Source organism: Anoplolepis gracilipes, chromosome 14, assembly GCF_047496725.1.
Source record: "Anoplolepis gracilipes chromosome 14, ASM4749672v1, whole genome shotgun sequence".
In the NCBI taxonomy this organism is placed as follows: Eukaryota; Metazoa; Arthropoda; class Insecta; order Hymenoptera; family Formicidae; genus Anoplolepis; species Anoplolepis gracilipes.
This window is the reverse complement of record NC_132983.1, coordinates 9,066,773-9,090,311: the sequence shown is the minus strand read 5'-3', so window position 1 is coordinate 9,090,311 and position 23,539 is coordinate 9,066,773. Positions and strand designations below refer to the sequence as shown.

The window sequence follows — 23,539 nt, the reverse complement described above, 5'->3', positions numbered from 1 at the left end:
TCTCATAAATTTCACACTACCACATATACAATTAATTGTCTGATTGGTTCCTCCCAAAAACATGGCGGATGCGCAGAACGGATCGACACAACTCCGAAAAAGCTCGGAGTGCTCCTACTAGTTATACTATGGTCCGATCTTATATTTAAGATTATCTTAAGATCTCGTTCAACCAATAAAATGATGCTATGCGGCTATTTGATTGGTTGAACAGGATCTTAAGACGATCTTAAATATAAGATCGGACTATGAATACCGACCTATCATACTTAGTATGTATATACATGCGTGCAACACACGCCTTCATAGCGCATGCGCAGAAAGAGATGCTATACATACTTGTTTGTATGTACATAAAATTAGAGCTGCCTTATACATAAGAAGTTAGCAGTCTAGTATTATATAAAAGTCTGTGGTAGATATTGTGATTATACCATGACGTATACTATAGATTTTCAGTACTGGCAGTGAATATTGGAACGCAGCCGTAGTCGGAAAAGATTTGAGAATAAGAATGGCGACGTACAAGTTTTAAAGTTTGCATTGCGTCCAGTTGCGTTACAATTTGATGCGCGTAAAAGAAAAAAAAAAAAAAAAAAAAACAAGTTCTCAAGTATTGAATACGATGACATCGATCGCGTTAACGCGTGAATGTGAAATTTGATTCGAGAACTGGAAAATATTTTTTACGACTTCGTCATATTACATTCAGGTAAGTCAACGTTAATCGAATTTAATTCTCTTTTTTTCATCTTACCGCAATTTTAAAGTAATCGAGTTTGACAACCGTCTTTAGTTGGATCTACAATTTATACAATTAACTTTTTATAAGGATATTGATTATTCTATTTGAAGGAGATTTTAGATTTTTATGCAAAATTTATGTAACATTTTTGTAATTATTCAGCATTTGTATATACAAAATGACAGTTTGTGTAATTTCTCTTGCATTATAGTTTTCGAAACAATAATAAATATATTTTTTTATGATTGTATTGCATGTATAGGTATTATAAAATTTTTAAATTCAATTATATATAAGCGTAATGTTTTAGTTTTCTTCTATTTTATTTGTTGTTACTGTTTATATAATTGACACATTAACACATAGTTTATACAATAATTTTGGTTTTAAAAGAATGCTGTATCAAAATATTTAAATATATACTTTAATAATTTTTTAGGAAAAAATGTCAGCTGAATACAGTCGAAGTATATTAAAAGTAGTTGTTGCTCAGATCTGTCAGATGATCGGATGGCACTCTATTAACTCTACACCATTAGAATTTATGGTAGATCTTATGCAAGAATATATATTACGTGTCTCAAAACTGACACATCAATATGCAGAAGTTTGTGAGTAATTATTATATCAATTTTGGCAATAATTGCTTTTGCATTATCAAAAGTCTTTTTTTATTCTTTTTATGTAATTTAGCAAATAAAAATATTAAACTTGATATACATATTTGAAATAATACCTTTCACATTCTTAAGATTTATAATAATATTAAAAAGACATTTTGAATAAGTTATTTATTCTTTTACATTTATTATAATTAGTAATTAATAAATAATTAAAAAGTTATTAATGTTTTATATATATATATATATATTTGAATTTATGATGTTTTTACTTTGCAGTGGGAAGAACAGAGCCAAATCTTGATGATTTAGGATTGACATTTCAGCATATGAATATTGATATACAGGAATTAGCTGAGTATGTTAAGAATATAGATTCCGTTTCGTGTCCCATACAGATACCGCAATATCCAGTTAGACGTGAAAATCATTTAAATTTTTTAAAGCCAGGAAGTCGTGAAGTTGTCACTAGATCAGTGCATGTACATGAACATTTACCAGCAATGTATCCAGATACTGAAGGTATAAGAAATTTATATAGTGTGATACTTTTTATAATAACATCATTACATTAATTTATATTTATATTGACTATGTATTGACTCTATAATATATTGTATAATAAATTAATGTATAATATAATACAATTACAGAGGAATATATACCAGATAAGAATGAAAATTTAATGAATGGTACGGCAGATTTGACATCTAGCAGTGCAACATCGTCAAGCAATTCGAATAACGCATCACCTCATAGAATGTCACCACAAGTAGTTTTCAAACGGCCCGGAGATCCGGTATCTTTCGAAAGCTCTATAGCGAAGCGGGCAAAAATTTTGGAGGAAGGTAGACCATTACGTGAAATAAGCAGCGTTATGATGACCACTTCCGGTTTTTTATCACCTGCGCGAGAGGGAAAGTTACCTGAGGCGAGAACGCCGCATCAAGTGCGATCAGATTCGCCGCAACCGAGCTCGTATCCGATGGTACCGCCCGAACTGAAGTGCGAAAAGAAACCGAAGAAGGTTATAAAGAAAGGTCCGGAGAATCGTAAGCTTGACAAAGAAAATAAAAAGAAGAAAGGCACGAAAGAATTATTTAAGCCGGATAAAACAGAAGAGGGTAAGATAAAGAAATTGGTAGGCATGAAGGAGATGGCCAAGTTGAAGCCATTAAAACCGGGCGGTGGCAAAGCGCAACCCGCTACGCTGCAAGAGCTTACGACGGCCAGCAGACCGTCCACACCGAAAATCGTGTCGCCCAAGTCGACCATTGGTAGTTCGAAACCATCGAAAGCCGCGCAGCCGAAAGTTAAGAGCGAAAAGATGATAGATGTGACAGATGACTCCTCTGTTGTCGAGAAGAAGGAGGACACAATTGATAAATTGCCGTCAGAGCCGGATAAACAGAAATTAAACATATTCAAAAAGATATCGAAACCGCGCGAAGAAAAGGACAAGGAGATACTGGAGCCGCATAAGTATAAAGATATTCTCGATTCGCGCGAGAACTCGCCGGAGTTAATAATAGATGTCGAGAAAAGCGATGTAGAAAAGCGAAATAATGACGCGATCACAAAGTATGACCGGGAGGAGAAGAGGACACCGCACACGCCAGATGTGCATGTGCAACCGGATACTGATTTGCCGGATGTACAAAGCTCAGAATCGGAGGTTTATATATTTGAAGATCATGATATCTCACCACCGGGTACGCCTAGTACGCCGAAAACTCCCGAATTGAACGTACCTACTGCACCAGAGCAGAAACGAAAAAAGAAAGAAAAGAGTGGCAAAAAGAAAGAGTCTAAATTGAAGAGTCCAAAACAATGTGTCAGCCCAAAGAAGGTAAGATTATATCTAACAAAGTATCAATTTGATTGTGTACCATATCTTCTTTTGTACACGCTTTCAATTTTTAACATTAATGTATCTTGCTGATAATCGCCATTTTTTCAGACAAAGCTAAATGATACGGCAGAACTGGACATACCAGATCGACCAAAAACACCACAGGCACCTGAGCCACCATTACACAGAGAGCCACCCACTCTTCCGCCTACACTACCGTTTCCTTTTTTTCCTACGTTTCCTTCGGCACCTGGTTTAATACCTCATCCAATGTTCTCGCGATTCCCATTGCCGTTGGGTCGAGGTGGGCCAGGTGGTCCTCATCCAGCAATGCCCAATTTACCATTACCTCCGCGCTTTCTCAATTCATCCATGAAGCCCGAGGACTTTGCGTTGCCCAAGATTAAACCAGTAGAGCGTGAAAAGCCACTGATTCCCTCACCAGTTGAGTTAACATCCTCATCGATTCAAGGCGAGAATGAAAAAGCGGACAAAGAGAAGGTGGATAATAAACTTACAAAAATGTTTAAGCCAAATAAAGAATTGCCTTTCATGAAAGTACCTGAGAGGGTACCACCACCACCTGTAGGCGCTTCACCGCCTATAGTGTCTGCACTTGTCGCACCAATCACGCTTGCTACACCAGTACCCGTCGCGCAAATACCACCATCGAAAAATCCTAAAACTGAAAAAACAGAGAAGAATGATATGGTAAATTCGGTACGAGATCATGTCCGAGATCACATGTTTGGCTGTATTTTATCATAATTTTATTTTTAAGAGAATATTTCGAAAAAAATAATTTGTATATGTGCATGATAATGATCTTCCTTTATGTCTATCTGGCATATAATTGTATTATCCCAATCAACTAATTTGGTAGCTTTTGTGTGTTTAATTTATTTTTTATACTTATAGTAATTTTTATATAAAATTTTCAGAAATCTAAAGAGCACAAAAAAGAAAAGAAAGATAAATTAAAGAAAAAGAAAGATAAAAAAGAGAAACACAAAGATAAAGGCGAGAAAGTGAAGGAGAAGAAAGAAAAGGCGGAGAAACGCGAGAAGCTGGAAAAGCTTAAAGAAAAGAAGGAGAAGAAAGAGAAAAAGAAGGAAAAGGATTCAAATAAGAAAAATATGGTATTTTGTTAGCTTTTTATCAATGATAATGGTATTAAATAACAATAATAAAATAATTTATTATGTATATATTTCAGAGAGAAGATAAAAATCCAGAGGCTGTACCAAAAATAACATTAAAATTAGGTACAGCTTCTCCTAGACCAGCAACACCAGATAATACTCCTATGAAGAAAATGTAAGTCATTAATCATGTTTTTATTATAGCAATGTTAGAGAAAATTTGAAATTTTATTTATTATAAATTTTTATCTTTTTACAACGTCTTGTGATATGAACATTTATTTAAATTTGTTAGTGCATTTTCACTTACTTGGAAACAGAAATTTGTGTTAAAATTTTTTGTATATTTTATAATTTAGCAAAATCCTGGTAAATTTTTCATAATTTAGTTTTCATTGACATAGACACAGGCCATTGACTATTTGTTTGTTTCGTGCAGAACTATTAAACCACTTGTGAAAAAACCTGATGAGGAAATCAAGCGGGAACCTAGTCCAGAGTTGGCAAAAATATCGGCATTGGTAACACGACCGCCAAAGCAGAAGTCAACAAGTAAGAAAACAGAGGAGGGAATATTAGATGGAAGTCCTGCTCTTCCTACAGACTCTTTCTCTGCCAATCTTACTAGTCACGTGTCACTTGCATCAATTCCTCGAGCAAAGAAATCTAATTTCCAAAGTCTATCTCAAAGTGAGCCAATACCTTCATCTCAGTTTGACAATCCTCTTAAAGTCCTGAAACCTTTAATATCGCCACAACAACCACCATATTATTTTGTAAGTATCCATTTTGTCATATATTTACAATAATGGAGATCACTTAAATTTGCATCATTGATTCAAAAAATGAATGTTATTTTGCAATGAATGAACATTATAAATAGTATTTTATGACAAAGAAAGAAGTGATAAATAAGTTGAATAAATAATCATTTATGCTGAAAATATGTAGAGCTTAAAAATTCGCAGATTATTAATTTCAAAGGACTATTTACTGTCAAATAATATGTACTTATGTCCAAGTGCTTTAAAATTGCACAAGAAATCTATATTAGTTTCTAAATTTAATATAATTATATTTAAAAAAATTAATATATTAAGAAAAAATTTTTTAAATAAATAAACAAGTTAATAAATAAATAATAAAATTATAAACGAATGTGCATATATGTGTGCGTGCGTGTGTTGCGTGCATTGTGTGTTTTTTATGTCTGTGTGTGAATGTGTGTGTGTATGTGTATGTATGTATAATGTGTGTATGTATGTCACAAATTTTAGTTGAACAGAATAGGTCAACATTAAATTTGTACAGCAAAATCTTACAAATTAATTCAAGTTATTATGATAAAGTCAACCGATTTATAGAGAATTTACCTTAAATTATATTACAAATATTTTTTGATATTTTATTCTATAATGAGAAATCCAACCCATCAACATGTTTCAAATACAAACCTCTCCAAAAAATTCCCATTCATTTTATTTTATGCTATCTATGCATTTAAAACCTGTGGTGATGGTATCGTGTCTCCTTTTTTTCCTTAAACCATGCTTTTGGTATATTGTTATGTTGTATAAACTATAAATGTAGTACATTCTCTTTAATAACTATGTATACATTTAGATTTACTGTGTATTTTACGTTGCAATCATTATTTTAATGAATTTCTTTAACGTTAATTATTTGTATTTCTCTCTCTCTCTCTCTCTCTCTCTCTCTCTCTCTCTCTCTCTCTCTCTCTCTCTCTCTCTCTCTCTCTCTCTCTCCCCCTTCCTCCCTCCCCCTCCCCCTCCCCTCCCCCTCCCCTCCCCTCCCCCTCTCTCTTTCTCTCTCTCTCCCCCTTTCTCTCTCCCCCTTTCTCTCTCCCCCTTTCTCCCTCCCTCCCTCCCTCCCTCCCTCCCTCCCTCCCTCCCTCCCTCCCTCCCTCCCTCTATCTCTATATCTCTCTCTATATCTCTCTCTATCTCTCTCTATCTCTATCTCTCTATCTCTATCTCTCTATCTCTATCTCTCTATCTCTATCTCTCTATCTCTATCTCTCTATCTCTATCTCTATCTCTATCTCTATCTCTCTATCTCTATCTCTCTATCTCTATCTCTCTATCTCTATCTCTATCTCTATCTCTATCTTGAGTCTTAAATATTTCTTACACAAATTGAATCTTGAATACATTTATCTTATTTGATTTTTGCTTTTTCACCCTGTAAAATTTATGGCATACAAAAAGGCTTTTCAGAAAAGATTTAATAATTTAAATAATATAAAGTTAGATATTATTTATTTTATATACATATATTATTATGCTGAATTCATTTTCATTTTAAAAAATATATATACATGCTCATGTATAGGATGTGTCAAAAATTTTTTCTTAAAATTTTATAGTAGCAAAACTCTCGGAAAATTAAATAAAGTATTAAAAAAATATATATATATATTTGCAATTTTATATCGAATATTATATCGAACTTTTTTATAGGGACTTAAAAAATTTTATAGTGATCATAAAAATTTATGAAAATAAAAATTTCCATTCTACGAGGCAAATCTTTAATTTACAAATTAATTATTAATTTTATATTTAAAGGTTAAAAATATTTTATTTGCAATACATGTATATCGAAACATATTAGATTTATTAAATATATTAGATTCATTAACTTTTGACATATCTTATTCTCTTTAAGCCATTAATCTGAAAAACTATTGCTTGGAATAAAAAATTGCAAACATTTTTGTTATAGAATCGCGAATTTCGAAATATTCTATATATACAGAGTATTTTATTTTAAATCCATCAAGCAAATATCTCGAAAAATATAGAAGACACGAAAAAAACGTTTCAGATAAAATTTGTTTGGTTCAAAGAGGAAAAAAGATAGGGCTATTAGTTGACCTTGAGTGTAGCTAAGGTTTGTTTTTTTAAATGGAATTACATGGAATTATATGGGGAATTAAAATGGCCAAATTCTCAATATTGTTCAAGCACAATAAATATAAAAAGAAAGTTAATATTTCTTTAATAGCAATAGGATTTTGAATAGAATTAGTAAGAATAGTTCTATGACTATCGTATTGAAAATTCGACTCTTCCAACCTTGTTGTTTAAAGGGATAAAAAAAGTTTTTTTGCTAAATCTCCTTGAAAATGGATGCAGACGTAAAAAAATATTTAGGATAAAAGTTGTTTACCTTGAAATTTTACACAGAAAATCTCATTAATTTTTTTTGTAGGTCTAATCCTATTTCTCTATAGTTTTGTAGGAAAGAAGGGGCTGTAATTATTTAACCCAGTTATAAACATTCCAGAAAAAACCAATCTTAAAAGTTTTAAATTCCACATATATTGCAAAAATTGCTACTTATATAAATGTCGAAGCTGACGACTATTTTTCTGAGATTAATGTTCATCATATAGTATCGTTTGGCATACAATTCGATTCGAAATTCGAAGGCTATAAAATGGGCTAAATTTATCATTCTTTAGTTGTGGAAACTTTTCACATTTTAATATTTTGAAAAATTTTTTTTTTACAATTATTGTTTTGTAATTTTTTTTTACAATTTTTGTTTCGAAAGTTATTAATGCCTCGACATTTTCATAAAGAAAGAAATTGGTTTTAAATTGATCAGAAAACTAATATTAATAGAACATCTAGTGGTTTTGGGACACTTTACATACATATATGAATTGTATATAAAGATATAGATATATTTTTAACAAAAACATGGTAGATACAAAAAGACTGATTTCTGCCTAAAAGGTGTAATATAAATTATATATGTAATTATATTACGTTTTACATATTATGCTTTATACACATATACATAAAAAATGTATATTTTTTTAAATCGTTGAATAGTGATAGTATTTTTTTATTTATTTAAAGTTGAGAAAGTAGTCAAAATATCGTTTTAAAAATATCAAAGTAAGTCTTTTAAATATATAATATCATTAATAATCATTTTGTTTTAATTATTTGTATTATAATTTATTCTTATACCTCTCATTAAAAACATCTTAAGAAACCATCTTAAAATTAAATACCTCAGAAATGTTAAACCTAATGTGGCAATATATATATAATAAATATATATATATATACATATATATATATATATATATACATATAAAATAAGTAAAAATTGAAATAATCAGTTTTTTTATCTAAAAAAATCTTAAATTTTTACTATAAGATTGTAATAAATAAATTTTTGTAATTATGAGGATATTTTATAATAACCGATCCGAAACTCGATGAAACATATACTTCCTCCATTTTTTATCAACATCTGCAGCAGCAGTCGGAAATAAAAGTAGAAAAATAGTGATCTTCCATATTATTCTCATAGTTCTATTAAGATACAATATATATATATATATATATATATATATATATATATATATATATTATAAAGGATTTATTTGCGAGATTTATACAAGTCTGATGAATATTAAGATAATATGTTTAACGTCAAAGAACCTTCCTAAAAAGATTCTGAAGATGAGTGAATTTAAAAAAAAATATATATATATTTATACACACACAAGGTGATTTATATAAAGTGACCGATATAAATATTTGCAAAGTTGAGGATATATAAAAAATCTTTTATATGAAAATGATTTTTTATAAGTGGAAGCAGATTATAATATTTTTTCTTCAAAATATAACTATGTATTTTTTAACACTAATTAATTCCTCTTGTTATTCTGTACGTAAAAATATTAAGGCAAGATAATAAATATTTTACGAGATATTTCATAGTTTATATAAAATTATGTCAAATTAAAGTATAAAATATTTCGTAAATAATTCAATTTTTGGTCATTATATCCTTATAACTTTTTCTTCATTGGCAGAATATTGCGAAAAATCAATTTATATAAAAAATCTGGATAGTTCCATTTAAAGAAATTAGATTTAAAACCTTCTTAGATTAGATTGAAATCTTCTTAATGTCTCCAAAAAAATTGTTTCCATGATGTCCCCTACTGCAGCGTATTAAATATTTTTTGTATAAAGAATTTTTTTTTACATATCCTTAACTTTTGCAAATATTTACGTAAGTCTTTTTTTATGAATTATTCTGTGTATAATATATATATATATATATATATAAATTTAGTTGACTATTAATAAAACTGTCTATGCCTATTAGTAAAATAGAAGTTCATTATTAGATAGTTTAACATTTTTATGACTAAAATATGCACTAGTAAGATTTAACATTTTTTTTCAATGAGAAAATTGATCTTTATTAATTTTAGATCTGTTATATGGATTTGCTATATTAAATTTAACATTTCTGAATTATTTATTTTGAGATAATTTTTTAATTTTTAGGATGAAAAAGTTATAAAAATAAAATAATAAATAAATAGAACAAAATTTTCATTATTTATATTTAAAGACTTATCTTTATTCTTTTAAAATATATTTATATTTGTAATTCTCATCATTTTTTTGCACTGATAAAAATATTACTCTCACATCTAGTTATTAAAAAAAAAGATTATATACGATATAAGATTATATATTTATAATTTTGTTTAATAAGTCACGTTTTTAAGTAGAAATAGGCTCTTTTTATCTGTTACCTGCTTTATTTGATTTGTTATATCTTAGAATATATTTTAATATACATGTAGATATCTTTTCTGAACGGCACGCCAAATTTTTTAAGTTTGCTGTTTATAGAAGTGCTGCACCTATGCAAATGTAAGCATTTATTCATTTGCAAATGATCATTTCTTCTTCGTAAATATAAACAGTTCTTCATTGAACAAGTTGAATCAGAAATTTAATCATATGCATTTTAAGGCTAAGAGAAAGCATTCCTCATCATTTTATCATAATTATTTATTATATTAATACATTTTAAATGGCGCTCATATACAACATTTAGTATATTATACTTGTCTCTTCTTATTATTACAAATTCAAATGATTAATATACAATAAAATAACGAATATTATTCTACTGAATTTAACGAAAAAATATTTACTTGTACTATATAAAAGAAAATTGCAGAGTTTATTACTATAAATATATGTATATTTATATTACTATAAATATATGTATATGTATATAATTGATATCATAAATATTGAATATATTATTTTACGTCTAAAAGAGGTATGTGTAACTAAATTTATGCATTATATAAATTTTATGCCACTTATTTGGCATATCAATGTACAAGTTTCCACATTCTCTCTTGTAGCATTAATAATATCATTAGTGATATAATTGTTTAATAATTAAAAATAACATATAGTCTATTTTTGATATTTTGGTACATGCCACAAAAAGGAAGTAACTTTTTTTATAACATGTACATCTGCGTTATGTTAATTAATAATATATGCTCAGACTTCTCATTGATTTCTCTTCTCTATTTAGCAAGTGTAGTTGCATTAATGCATATGCATATATGTATATTCTTCTACAAATATTTATAAGTTATTATCAGGATTTATGTTCTCTATCTCTGAATTTATTGTTTGTCTATTAATTAGTAGTATTAGCATGCATTTTTTATTAATTAGAACTATAACTAATACCATTTTTGAGTATGTTTTTTATTTTGAAACTTTATCATGAGAATTTTCTAAAGATATAATAATAAGAAATTATTTTTACTCGTTTATTTCTCTTTATTTAATCAGAAATATATGTTTATTGATATATTATTTATATTAGTTTACATTAATAAAAACATACATTAGATTGATACATTATTTATTAGTTTACATTAATTTATATTAATAAAAAGAGCAGAAAGTATAAAATTAGACCGTTGCATGAGATTGCATGTTCCATAAAAGAATTTAGCATGAAAGACCCGTTAGGAATATAACTGACGGTTTTAACGGTACAGAGGTGAAAGCAGACCCAAATACTAAAAAGGACGATGCTAAAGAAGACAAAGAAAATGGCAGGAACATGTTGCCTACAACACCAGCCACTACTGTGGTGAGTACGCTTTATACCCCTTTCAAAGAATGTTGCAAGGCATTTTCTGTTCGCCAAAGCTATGAATAATTAGTTTATAAACCACTTATGTTGTAATATGACGTGTATACATCGTACGTTATGACATAAATTATGCAAAAATATAAATATTGAAATATCTGGTCTTGTTAATTGTTTTAATAGGATTGATTTACACATAAAAAGTTAGAATGTGATTTAAAGACTATACACATATATATGCGTATTGAATTTTAAAAAAAGAAGAGACAAGTTCATCTCCTCTCATGTGCATCTCCACTCATGTGCCATTGTCAAGTCATTATTTCATCGAAATACATTTGTCCCACACATTATTTAAGACTCAAGAAATTTTGGAATAATACAAAAAAATGTATCTTAAGGTACTACATAAAATCTCATTGTTATATTAAAAATATTTCTTTTCAATGGATGAGATTATTAATGGATAGATAGCTTAAAACAAAATGTTGATTTCTTTGCAGTCAAAGCCAGTACATTATTAATAAAAAAAAATTTGAATAATCGATTTGAAGTATTGGCGAATGTATTTGAACAATTTTCTACTCTCTAGAGTAAATCTCTAGAATAAATTCATCAAAGATGGGTTGGGTTAGACAAAAAGCTGGTCAAGTTCTGTTCTGTTTATCTTGAGGTGAGTGTTACAGGATCGAGGAGGTCGTCAAGTGTGGATATGTCCTGCATGCGGCAACCAGGATGATGGCTCACCAATGATCGGCTGCGACGATTGTGACGCGTGGTACCATTGGTAAATAACTCGTTAAATTTATCTAATTTATAGAAAGATACTTAAAAGTAAAATTTTGCAATGAATAAATAATGTATTAAAGAAAATTAATTTGAATAATAAAACTCAAGTGTACATATAATGTACTAGAGAAAATATTATGTATATAGGGTGTTTCATTTTAACTTTTACACAGAAATATCTCGAAATGTATAAAAGATGAGAAAAATATTTCAAACAAAAGTTGTAAGATTCGATGGGGTACATAAGAGAGTACCATTGGTTTGATCTTGGATGGCGTCGACAGTCAGGTCAAGGTCACTTTAAATTTTTTAAATGGTACCTCCTAGATTTTATTACACATTATTTTAGCTCTTTTTGAGACCTTTCCAAAATACTTTAATTCACTTTAGATCAACCGTTTTGGAGTTATCAAGATTTATATATGGTAATATCCAGTCAATGAAGATTGGTGGTTGATTCGGCTATCGAAGAATGAGCTGGCCAACAAGGCAAGATAATTCGGTTAATGAAGGAATTGACCTTGACCTGACCTTGTCGGCGCCACTTAATTTCAAACCAATGGTACTTGTTTATGTCTCCCATCGAACCTTGCAACTTTTGTTTGAAACATTTTTCCGTATCTTTTGTACATTTCGAGATATTTCAGTGTAAAAGTTAAAATGGGATACCCTGTATAATATACAAGGTAAGGAAAAAGTATAGAAATCCTGAAAAATCTCGACAAATATAAGTTTTACAGAAAAATGTTTCAGACAAAAGTTGTATGGTTTCAAGAGACTAAGATGGTGTCTTGAATAGTCACTTGAAGATCATGTAAAGGTCACCTTCAATTTCTTAAATGGAACATCTTATTTTTAATTGTATATTCTTGTAGAGAGAGAGAGAGCTTACCTCGAGAACTTTCCAAAACATTATAATAAAACTTCTTTTGATTAAAAATTTCCTGAGATATTTTAAAGTTTGTCGTGATACTTTTTAATATAAAATATGAAATAAATGAATAAAGCTTGCCTTAGATGGCTGGATCTTTCCTCGATCTTGCTTTAAATTATTTTTCTGTAAAACTTATATTTTTCAGGGTTTCCATACTTTTTCCTCACCCTGTATAATTACATGATATTTAAATATATATATATATATAATTATACAATATTTTTCATATTACAGGGTGTGCGTTGGTATGCAAGTTCCACCAGCTGATGATGAGGATTGGTACTGTCGATTTTGTATAGCGAAAAAGCAGGAACTTCTTCATGATAAAAAGAAGAAAAAGCGAAAGAAAAAAGTGAAAGTAACAGCCTAGTATAAGTCAACCGGGTCTAATTGTGTGAGACCCGGTGTCACGATACCGTTCGCTACCAAAGTTAAAGCAAAAGACAAAATTGGTGTTAAAAGTGTAAAAATGAAAAAGGTGTCCAAGAGTGATGTTAAGATACAAATGAAAGGAAAATCGATCATGACTAAAGGAAAGACTGTGAAGAATATAGTGAAAGTAAAAAGTCTAAAAAAGAAATAAAAAAAAAAAGAATTGTTATATTATGTAATGCAATTTAAATAACGGAAAATATTATTTTCTAAACTATAAGACAAATGTAAATGATTCTATTCTACCAGTTGTCTGTAACAATATCCTGTATTGCATTAACAATATATATATTTTTGTGTCGATGTTATATTCATTAAAAATTAAGATGTCAATACATACAAACGTTAATAGATATTATGGATATCTTTATAGATTTTATAAATATCTGCAGTTTTCTACTTCCATACACATTATGAATTTTGTCACATATTCTATGTTATTTATTATGCAGCATGATAAATTTGTAGTATATTTTCTTATAGTTAGCTATATTCCAGATTACATCACTTTCTCATGCTATCACTGCTTTTAACAAACTTAACATAAAAGATACTTAAAAAAAAAGTGCAAAATTATATCTATTTTTAATGCATATATGTTATGTAAATCAATTATGTATAAAAACTATATAATAAGTCATCATAAATGATATAGATAATTATATATTTTTTTTTATATAAATATATGGTTATATACTGATAAGAAGTATACAAGTTTGCAGATAAAATAAATGATGAAACATTTTTATAGCGACTTTATTGTGTAATACTATGTCACTTTATTTTTAATTTATATATTAATATAACTATAGTAATTATATTTATAGTACTACATGTATAATTATATGTGTGTCTGTGTGTGTTTATTATTATGATTGTAGCAATTATACTAAATAATATATACTATAATTGTATTGCATATATAAGACGTGAAATATTTAATTCTGACAAGGAATACAAAGTTTTACGTCTATTTTTGAAAGATGTATATATTTGTGACAAGTGTTAGCTCAAACTAATATAACAAAATTTTTCGATTTTTGGTACCTCTTATTTAAAAATACAAGTGTTGTATATATGAATTTGTTTTAGCAAGCACTTTTCATAAATGTACTTTTTACTAAAAGACATAACACTTTGTGAGTGTCTCTTGTGAGATGTGTTCATAATATTTATGAATGGTAAAATGCGTAGTAAATAAGAATCCGTCTAAAACAAGATACTTTGGATATTAAAAAAAATGATTAATTAAATCAATAAAAAACAATAAGATAAACTTCTCCAAAGTCACAATCTAATATAATTTTTAAAAAAGTTGACTTTTATTCGAATTGGAATTATAGATAGCTATATTAATTTTATCCATCTAATTATAACAGATTATAGATATTTGTAATTATAATTTGTTACATAAAATTTGTATTTTTGTGCGTGTATATGATAGAAATTTATCCAATATTTTTTCCTACAATACAAAGTGTAAACATATATTAAAATAGAAGCATATCTATTGCAAACCAATCAATATTAATAAATTGTACATATGTTAATAAATATGATATATCTATAATATATATATATATATATGTATATATATATATATATATATATATATATATATATATTATATATATATACATACATATAATATATATATTTTTATATATATAGAATGTGTATGAAATGCAAAATTGTATCAATTGCAATATTTATTATTGTAATCTTCTGTTTTGTAAAATTTGGTATACTAATGTGTAAAAAATTTTTTAATTAAATAAATTATCATTATTTACTTATGCAAGGCATTTATTTGTTGATTACACGATAGTGTATATATATATATATATATATATATATATATATATATATATATATATATATATATATATATATATATATATATTATGAGCACAGAAATACAATATTGTCAATTCTAGATTAAAAACACATTAAAAAATTAAAGTATAATCCTAATGTGTTTCATATATATCAAGAGATTTATAATGTAGTGGTGTAAACCCAAAATTGTAACTTTACAGAAATGAGAGAAACATTTAATTCACATTTAATATATAGGATATACATCTAAATATGTCATTATTAGGCCAATTAGTATGCAACTATTATAAGATTCAAGATGTCTACTCATATTCTTTAATATCTCATTTTTCAAAAAATTGAGGATACATCTCTATGTTATCAAACCCTTGATCAATTTAATCTATTTAAGTATATAACATTTAAATCATATTTTTTTATAAAATTGTGTTTGAAACATTCTTTGACAGACACACACACACACACACACACACACGCGCGCGCACACGCACACATATATATATATGTAAGTTTAAAAAAATACTTGTTATACTTGAGCGGCTTGATATATAATTCATGATGATTACATTTATATCCAATCTAGATGTCATGTGAAAGATTACAATATATAAATATGAGAAATAATTAAATAATTAATCAATAATAATTTGTTAACAATATACATATTCCAGATAGTGTATTTGTGTAAGCAATGATACTATATTAATACATATCTATTTTATTTTTCGTAGATGAAGCATTAAGTCCACCAGTGTCGCCGGATTCAAGTTGTTTTAACAATCGGAATAATGCAGCGGCTTCTCTGATTCGACTAAACTCGATGCAAAATGCTTGGACTTCAATGAATAGTTCTTGCACATTTATGATCTTGTTCCTTATCAAGGATTGTAAAAACACACAAACGAGTCGTACCAATCGACTTTGCATATAACGATCCTTAATAGTTTCACAAGTGGATATGCAATTACTGACGTATAAATGTACAAATTCTGTCGGTAGATCCACAGTGGTTGTTAACCTGTTCACAACTTCCATAGAATGAAGGGACATTTCCATGTTTACTAAGACACTGAAGTATTCGGTTATCTGGCTAGACTGCATCAGCTTTAATAAAACTTCAATGGCAATTAGAGGATTATTTTCAACTAAATCCGGTAATTTGCAGGGTGTGAGCCCGATATGATAAACGAGCTTCGGATCGTTCTCCAGTTCATTGACTAGATGCTGCTGTTGCGGTAGCGTCAATACACCCTTAAAAGCCTTGCCCATCAGTTTACGAGCTTCCGCACCAGCACAGTTAGACACACACATGCTAGTATCATACTCTATTGTAAATTGCGTTGGTTCCGTGACATTAAACCAAGCTATTTCATTGATAGAATGATAAAGAGGTGGCACTAGCCTCAGAAACTCAGGATGATAGCTTTGCATGCACAAAGGCGGATCACCGACAGTGAGGCTTTCCGTTACGGTTTTCACGGTTGTTTCGTCAAATTCTGTCTCCTTAGAATGATCCACATCGGGTAGAATAACAGGATTTCCACATTTACTAACGGAGGGTAATTCGGACTGATGTTCCACTAATTGTAATTGTAAGTTAGTTAAATCGATAGATGGCACAGGGGCAAAGGAAAATTCGTCGACAATCTGACGGGCTGTCTTTTTCATAATGTCTTTATGGTTGTACCCCAGTAAATTGACCAACAAATTCCTCTCGCACTGAGACAGAAATGGTATGTGACCTGTGTGATTGGATGGTTTTGAGTTTCCATTATTAGTTCCATCTTCCTGCTTCAAAACCTGCACAAATACACTGGCAAAAGGCGTGGTAGCCAATGGTTCTCCTTTATACAAATCAAATAGCAAGGTCAATGCTATGACACGTTGAACATGCTTTGGCAGTAGATCAATGTGCTGCAACTGTAACAATAATATTGTTCCCACCTTAAAACGATCTTCCTTAGGGAAACTCTGGTGCAGCTGATTACAGAGACTTTCCAGGGTGGTGTCCAAATTTTCCTTATCGAGAAGATCCAGCAATTTTACCAACGTCTTCGGAGAAAGCATTTTTGCTATGCGACAAATGATTTTCTATTTCATAAGATCCTTTGCATTTATTTCGCAATGTTATGTACATAAAAAAATAGAGCAAATAATGGTGGTTGTCTTTTATAAATATCTTAAATATTTATGGGTACAGAATTTGCAAAGGGAGTATTATTATATTCAAATTCGTAATATGCATATAATGTACGTTTAATATTTTTCTGACCGATGTACTCACATAGTATTATATGTATTGATATTTGATTGATTCTTATTTAGTTTTTCATATTTTCTTCTTTGTTTTTTGTTTCTATCATTAAATGAAATATCACGTCAAAATAACCTTCTTTAGATTATAAAGTAGTCAGACACAGGGCGCGTTCGGGGAGATACTATTAGCGCTAACAGTGTCGTTCTGTCTTTGTTACTCATAAAAAGTTAAACAAAGATAGAACGACGCTGTTAGCGCTAATAGCGTCTCCCCGAACGCGCCCACAGTGTATAGTGTATACAGTAACACAACTCTAACAATTCCAACGTAAAGTCACTAGATTACAAAGTGCCGCAATCAGGGAAAAAAAAGCTGCCATTTTGGCTCCGCGTTACGCGGCCATTTTAATTGTATGAATGTATTATAACATAATTTTTTGTAGGAAAGAAAGAAAATAAAACCATAAATTATTATGTGAATAAGTTTTTTAATTTATGTTTTTATTGGCTATAGACATTTTCATTGCTACACTTCTGCTACTATAACTAATTGCATTTTTAATATCATTGCTTTCCTTTTTTTAATGAAAAATGTATCCTTGTAATAATAAAGTTTTTAATAAATTTGTAACTAATATTATGACATTGAGAAATAAACAATATGGAATATTCTTTTAAAAACATATTTATAAAGTCCATAGGTTTTAATTTATTAATAGAGTAAGTTAGTTTCATTTTTTTTAAATGCTAACATTTATATATTAAATTAGGGAGGGTCCCATTAGCACACAATATTGACCGATGTCTAGGGTAACCAACACGGTTAGCCAATCAGAAGATTCAATTGTTCATTGGCCAATTAGCATTGTGTGCTATCGGATCCCGTCCTTAAATTATATATACAGTCGGACCTCTTATCCTACCTAACCTACGACCCTCTTATGCTACGAAACCTCTTATCTTACGACAAAAATCCTCTCATGCTACGACCGCGAAAGGGGAATTATACTCCCACTCTCAAATTTTTGTCGTAGGATCAGAGGTTTAAGGGGAAGATTCCGGACCGAAAATGTCGTACGATAAGAGGTCCGACTGTATCTATATTTGGAAATATCAAGATATTTTCTTTATATTCTCTTAATTTAGTATAAAAACTAAGATTATAGCTAACAGAATTGTTGTTAGAATTATTTATCAGAAGGGCATTGAAACAGTTATCACAATGTTTAAATTTTTTTTTTATTTTAAATAGTAAAGCATCTATTAAATGATACAACGCAGCTTGCGTTGTATAATTTAAATCTTCCTCGTCTTCAAGCAATGATTGATATATATTAATATTCCATAAATCTTCATTACTCTCTAGGTTTCTCTCTTCTACAGAAATATTTTTATAATCTAATTGTTCCATTTCGTCACAATAATGAATAAGGTCTTTGAAGTTTATAACAGAATAATTGCTACGGTTAATGTTAACTTGGAACTGTGACAAACAAATAAGCCTAAATACCTAACCTAACCTGTTTAAATTCACGAGCATCAGGTACAGATTTTCTCCCTTGAATTTGTGGAAATAGATTTTCCAGAGCATCTTGTGTAAATTGTCCTAACAACAAATACTTAAAATTATATTTTTCTAAATATTCATAAACAGTTTGCACATTTAAAGTAGTTTGTATATATTTTTCATTTTGGTTGGTACACGGAATAATCTGAATCCTCTTTCACTGCGAGTATTGCAGTCTTTTACGCAACAGCCTGTTATTTTCTCTTCTAGGGCCGGTATTTAGGGTGATTCCACAATAGCTGTCGTAAGTCGGATGTCGGAAGAGTTGACCAATCACAGTTGACTTTAGAGAAGAATAATCGAATATGATTGGTCAACTCTTCCGACATCCGACTTATGACAGCTATTGTGGAATCACCTTTATAGTCCGTTCTTATATATAAAATCATCTTAAAATATGTTTTTAGTTGACTTAAGACTACGTTCAGCCAATCAGATGGCTGAACAGAATTTTAAGATTTTACTTAAGACGAGCTTGAATATAAGAACGGATTATGAATACCGGCCTTAAAGTACAAATGCCTACACTACGACATGCACTATCTACATTTTTCGCCATTTTGGCTCCCATGTATTTTATGCATAGACTTAGTAACCTCCGTACAGTTAGCCGAACCACTTTGATTTTTTATACAGTCGGACCTCTTATCCTACGACATTTTGGGCCCAGAAAACCTTTGATCCTATGACAAAAAGCGGGGCGATTCTTTATCCCCATTTTGCAGTCTATTTGGAAAGATTCGGGTTCCAAACATTTCCGAATCGTGCGAAGCGCGTAACATGATATATACATATACGTTTTGTGATTTTGTGCGAAATAAATATGTAATACTATATAAACCATTGATGGAATTACATATTATACTGATTAATATTATTATACTATTGATGGAATATGTATGCACATACAATAGAGCAACAAAAAGTCGAAGGTATGTACAAAAAAAATCATAAGATAACCTCATCTGCAACTCGCCATATTTTCCTTTATTGTATATACATATTTTCATAGATATTCCGTCAACTTCTAAGAGAATTCTGAAAGACTTTCAATCTGCTAGTGGTACGTAACCATTTTATCAGATATGTGTGATTCGTTTAATTATGGTACAATTTGATTTCGTAAAATGCATATTCGTAGACTGATTATTTTGATTTTTCTTTATTTTAGATATCCAGTCCATTTCGCAGAGTGAAATGATTTTGGATGAGATAGATGAACCATGTGTTGATCATCCGGGGGAAGACCAGGAACTTCATGTTAGATGCGAATCAACGTCAACCAAGTCTATTGAAAACGATTTGATTGTTCTTGAAACAAAAAAAAAGTCTAACTGTAGTCCTCAGATTAACAGAGTAATCGGTAAATTTTTAAAATAATTTTTACTTGCTTGTATTTTTTATTTGTTTGTATTTTGAAATTAAAGTAAATTACAATATTTTGGATTTTAAAACTTCTGATTTAAAATTAAAATTAACTTTTTTTTCTCTCAAAAAATGAGTTCTTAAGGCTCCTGAGTAGTCACCGCGGCCATATTAAAATCGTGACGTCATAAGCGAGAAATAACGAGAAATGACACCCTAATTTATGTTGCGACTGACATATAAATAAAAACATATTTCAACGAAATAATACTACCAATCTCTTCAGAACACTTGTAAAAATGGACGGCTGGTAATCCTTTCTCCTGACAATTGATAAATAACTGTAAATTGAGTCCGAAATGAACCCTTGAAATGCGGAAAAACACGCGATTTGACAGCTGTCGAAAGGAGAGGAAAATGTTACTTTACACAGTTTATTCCTTACACAGTTGGCAGCCGTCCATTTTCACAAGTTTCATAAATACGTTGCACATCACAACACTAGCAAAAAGCAAATAATTACGACGTAGGTTGCAACATAAATTGGGCTGTCATTTCTCGCTTCTGACATATTTCCCAAAAGAAAGAAAGAGACAGAACTATATGTCGCCACCGTCGAAGTTCCGCGGCGAGTACTCAGGAGCCTTAAATCATATATGTACTTTTATATGTGATATTAATTTTTATTTTTATATTTAATTTCTAATATATTTCATACTGAAATATATTAAAATTACCAAATAGAAATGAAGAAATTCTTTAATCAGTTTTTAAAGAAAAAAGCATTGATTATTGAATAAAATTTAAAAAATTAGTGTTATCAAATTTTAGGTAAGAAGAAGAAATACAAATTGATATCCCTTGCCAACAAACTAAAAATCATCGAAAGGCTGGAGAAAGGAAAGAAGACCTTGAGTGTTGCTGCAGATTTCGGCAATTGCCCAACAACAGTTCGACGTATATTTGGATTAAAGGGAAACTATTACTAAAAAAATTTTTTTTCAATAAAATCGGTGAGGAGAACCGCTCATCTTCATATTTACTTGCTTTTCTGCCAAAGTGTGAATCAGCCTTAAAAGAATTTAAGATCGTGATAATCTAATAATTAACCACGTTTTAATTGGACTACCAATTACCACTAAACGATTTTCTATCATGTAGGACCAATTTGAACAAAATTGCTTAATAAATAATATATTGGTCCGGCTAATTTTACAATCATTGCCGTCATTTTACACCACATAATTTTTTTCATTTTTCGGATAAACTATGGACCATCAAACGTTGTAAAAAAATTATTCGTGACCACCTAACGATTCTGCATCAAATAAGCTCTTGTTTAACTCGATTGGACGAAAAATAAAAATGTTCGGCTAACTTTACTTCGAAATTTTAATTATTTAATTTACAAAAAAAAAAACGATAAACCACCAAACGTTTTAATTGGACTACCAATCATCACCAAACGATTACCAAATGATTAGTTAACTTTAATTATAAAAAAATCAAAATGGTTCGGCTAACTTTACGGAGCTGGTCCGGTAGACCCTTAATTCTCTAGCTGTACTATAGACATCTATATAATACATTAGATTGCTAACTAACCTTTTTCACGATTACCAAAAAGTTTGTACAACTTTTCGCACATGCGCAGAATAAAGAATACGCTTGCGCAAAAGGTTCTCTACATACTCGAGTAAATAAGAAATATGTATATGTATGTATTGATCATAGATATATGAGAGTAAATTTCAAATCTTGCAAACAATTATAATAATTTAATGTAAATTGTAGAAAAGATAAATTTAATGTAAATTGTAGAAAAGATAAATATAAAAATTAATGATATTAATATCGCATTTTTTGCATACAAAATCACAAATATAATTTTATTTAAAAATAACAAATATTAATATAATGTTTAGTTTTGTACTACAGATATTTTTTAAAATTAATAAATAACAAATAAGTGAATATATGAATTATATAAATATTGCTGGCTAACAATAAAAAACGAATAAATGGTAATTTTATTAATCAATAATTGGTTATTAATTATAGTGTTAATAATTTCTAATTTTTAATAAAATTAATTATGGACAATCTATATTAAATTATATAATACATTAATTTATTATTTATTACTTAAAACTTTGACAGATGTACATAGGAAAGAATAGCTTTTTAAGGTTGTATAAAACAATACAAATTTGTTACAATTTTAAGTTATTATTTTATTCATTTGAAAAAAGGATTTGTTTTGTGAGACGGTGGCGTTTGCGGTTTGCTTGTAAAATATTTTGTACATAAAATTTTGCTATAACTTTTTAATCTAATTGTAATATACTTAATTGCTATTGCTGTAATTAATTATACTTTATGGGAAATTTCCAAAAGTGCGTCGTCACATCTAAGATCAGGAAATATGGTATTTTCTAATACTAATTTACGTCTGACTTTATTTAATATTTTTAAATCTAAGTGTTTTATTTGCAAATCTGTTAATCTTGCGGTCTAAATTTGTATTTGCCTTTCGGTTTCCATTAAAATTTTAAGAACACTATTTGATGGACGAATCAAACCATTCTTTTTTGTGCTGAATTCCACAAATTCTGCAAAAGGTTCGCAATGCGCATAACTATGCTCACGATTGCATGTCAAACTTTGGATGTAATTATAACAATCTATAATATTTAATTTTTTTACAATATAACCATCTATATTGTAACAAAGTCACCAGGGGCCGAACAGTCGCTCCTGCAAAATAATCGGCGCCTTTCGGCGCCACCAAACGTTACGACGTTGGGGCTCCCGATCTCCTCACTCGACCGCCTCTTTACTCTACTCGTAACCGAGAGTGGGAGGCCAGCCGCCGGGTATATAAGCCGGCTCGGCCGAAAAGCAGGCACCTAGTCCCAGAGATGCCAGGTTGCCCACGCTAGCAACCGTATCTGCTGCGTGCGACTGTAGGAGAGGGAAACACACACAAGCGCCGTACCGCGTACGTGTGAGCTCGG

General features: G+C 29.6%; 3 protein-coding genes across 6 annotated transcripts; 2 read left to right on the top strand and 1 right to left on the bottom strand.

Annotated features, from left to right (window-relative positions):
• Positions 1-467: 467 nt before the first annotated feature.
• Positions 468-13,929, top strand: Taf3 (TBP-associated factor 3). 3 transcript variants are annotated; one of them, XM_072905832.1, is made up of 10 exons: positions 468-712; positions 1,185-1,356; positions 1,645-1,887; positions 2,019-3,214; positions 3,326-3,718; positions 4,159-4,356; positions 4,434-4,534; positions 4,799-5,135; positions 12,027-12,127; positions 13,298-13,929. In XM_072905832.1, exons 2-10 carry the CDS (start codon positions 1,191-1,193, stop codon positions 13,431-13,433), a joined length of 2,871 nt encoding a protein of 956 aa, XP_072761933.1. In that variant the 5' UTR covers positions 468-712; positions 1,185-1,190; the 3' UTR covers positions 13,434-13,929. The 3 variants fall into 3 exon arrangements, with proteins under 3 accessions (XP_072761933.1, XP_072761932.1, XP_072761931.1); XM_072905831.1 differs by having other exon boundaries at positions 3,326-3,928; positions 13,298-13,925; XM_072905830.1 differs by having other exon boundaries at positions 469-712; positions 3,326-3,937; positions 13,298-13,924.
• A 1,853-nt stretch (positions 13,930-15,782) lies between these two features.
• On the bottom strand, positions 15,783-17,777 carry Not11 (CCR4-NOT transcription complex subunit 11). 2 transcript variants are annotated; one of them, XM_072906279.1, is made up of 2 exons: positions 17,619-17,777; positions 15,783-17,406 (listed from the first exon to the last, which is right to left on the bottom strand). In XM_072906279.1, exon 2 carries the CDS (start codon positions 17,399-17,401, stop codon positions 16,037-16,039), a length of 1,365 nt encoding a protein of 454 aa, XP_072762380.1. In that variant the 5' UTR covers positions 17,402-17,406; positions 17,619-17,777; the 3' UTR covers positions 15,783-16,036. The 2 variants fall into 2 exon arrangements, with proteins under 2 accessions (XP_072762380.1, XP_072762379.1); XM_072906278.1 differs by having other exon boundaries at positions 15,783-17,440; positions 17,619-17,773.
• A 1,960-nt stretch (positions 17,778-19,737) lies between these two features.
• Positions 19,738-22,148, top strand: LOC140673340 (uncharacterized). Its single transcript, XM_072906236.1, has 4 exons — positions 19,738-20,089; positions 20,170-20,220; positions 20,329-20,520; positions 21,354-22,148. Exons 1-4 carry the CDS (start codon positions 20,053-20,055, stop codon positions 21,509-21,511), a joined length of 438 nt encoding a protein of 145 aa, XP_072762337.1. The 5' UTR covers positions 19,738-20,052; the 3' UTR covers positions 21,512-22,148.
• Positions 22,149-23,539: the final 1,391 nt, after the last annotated feature.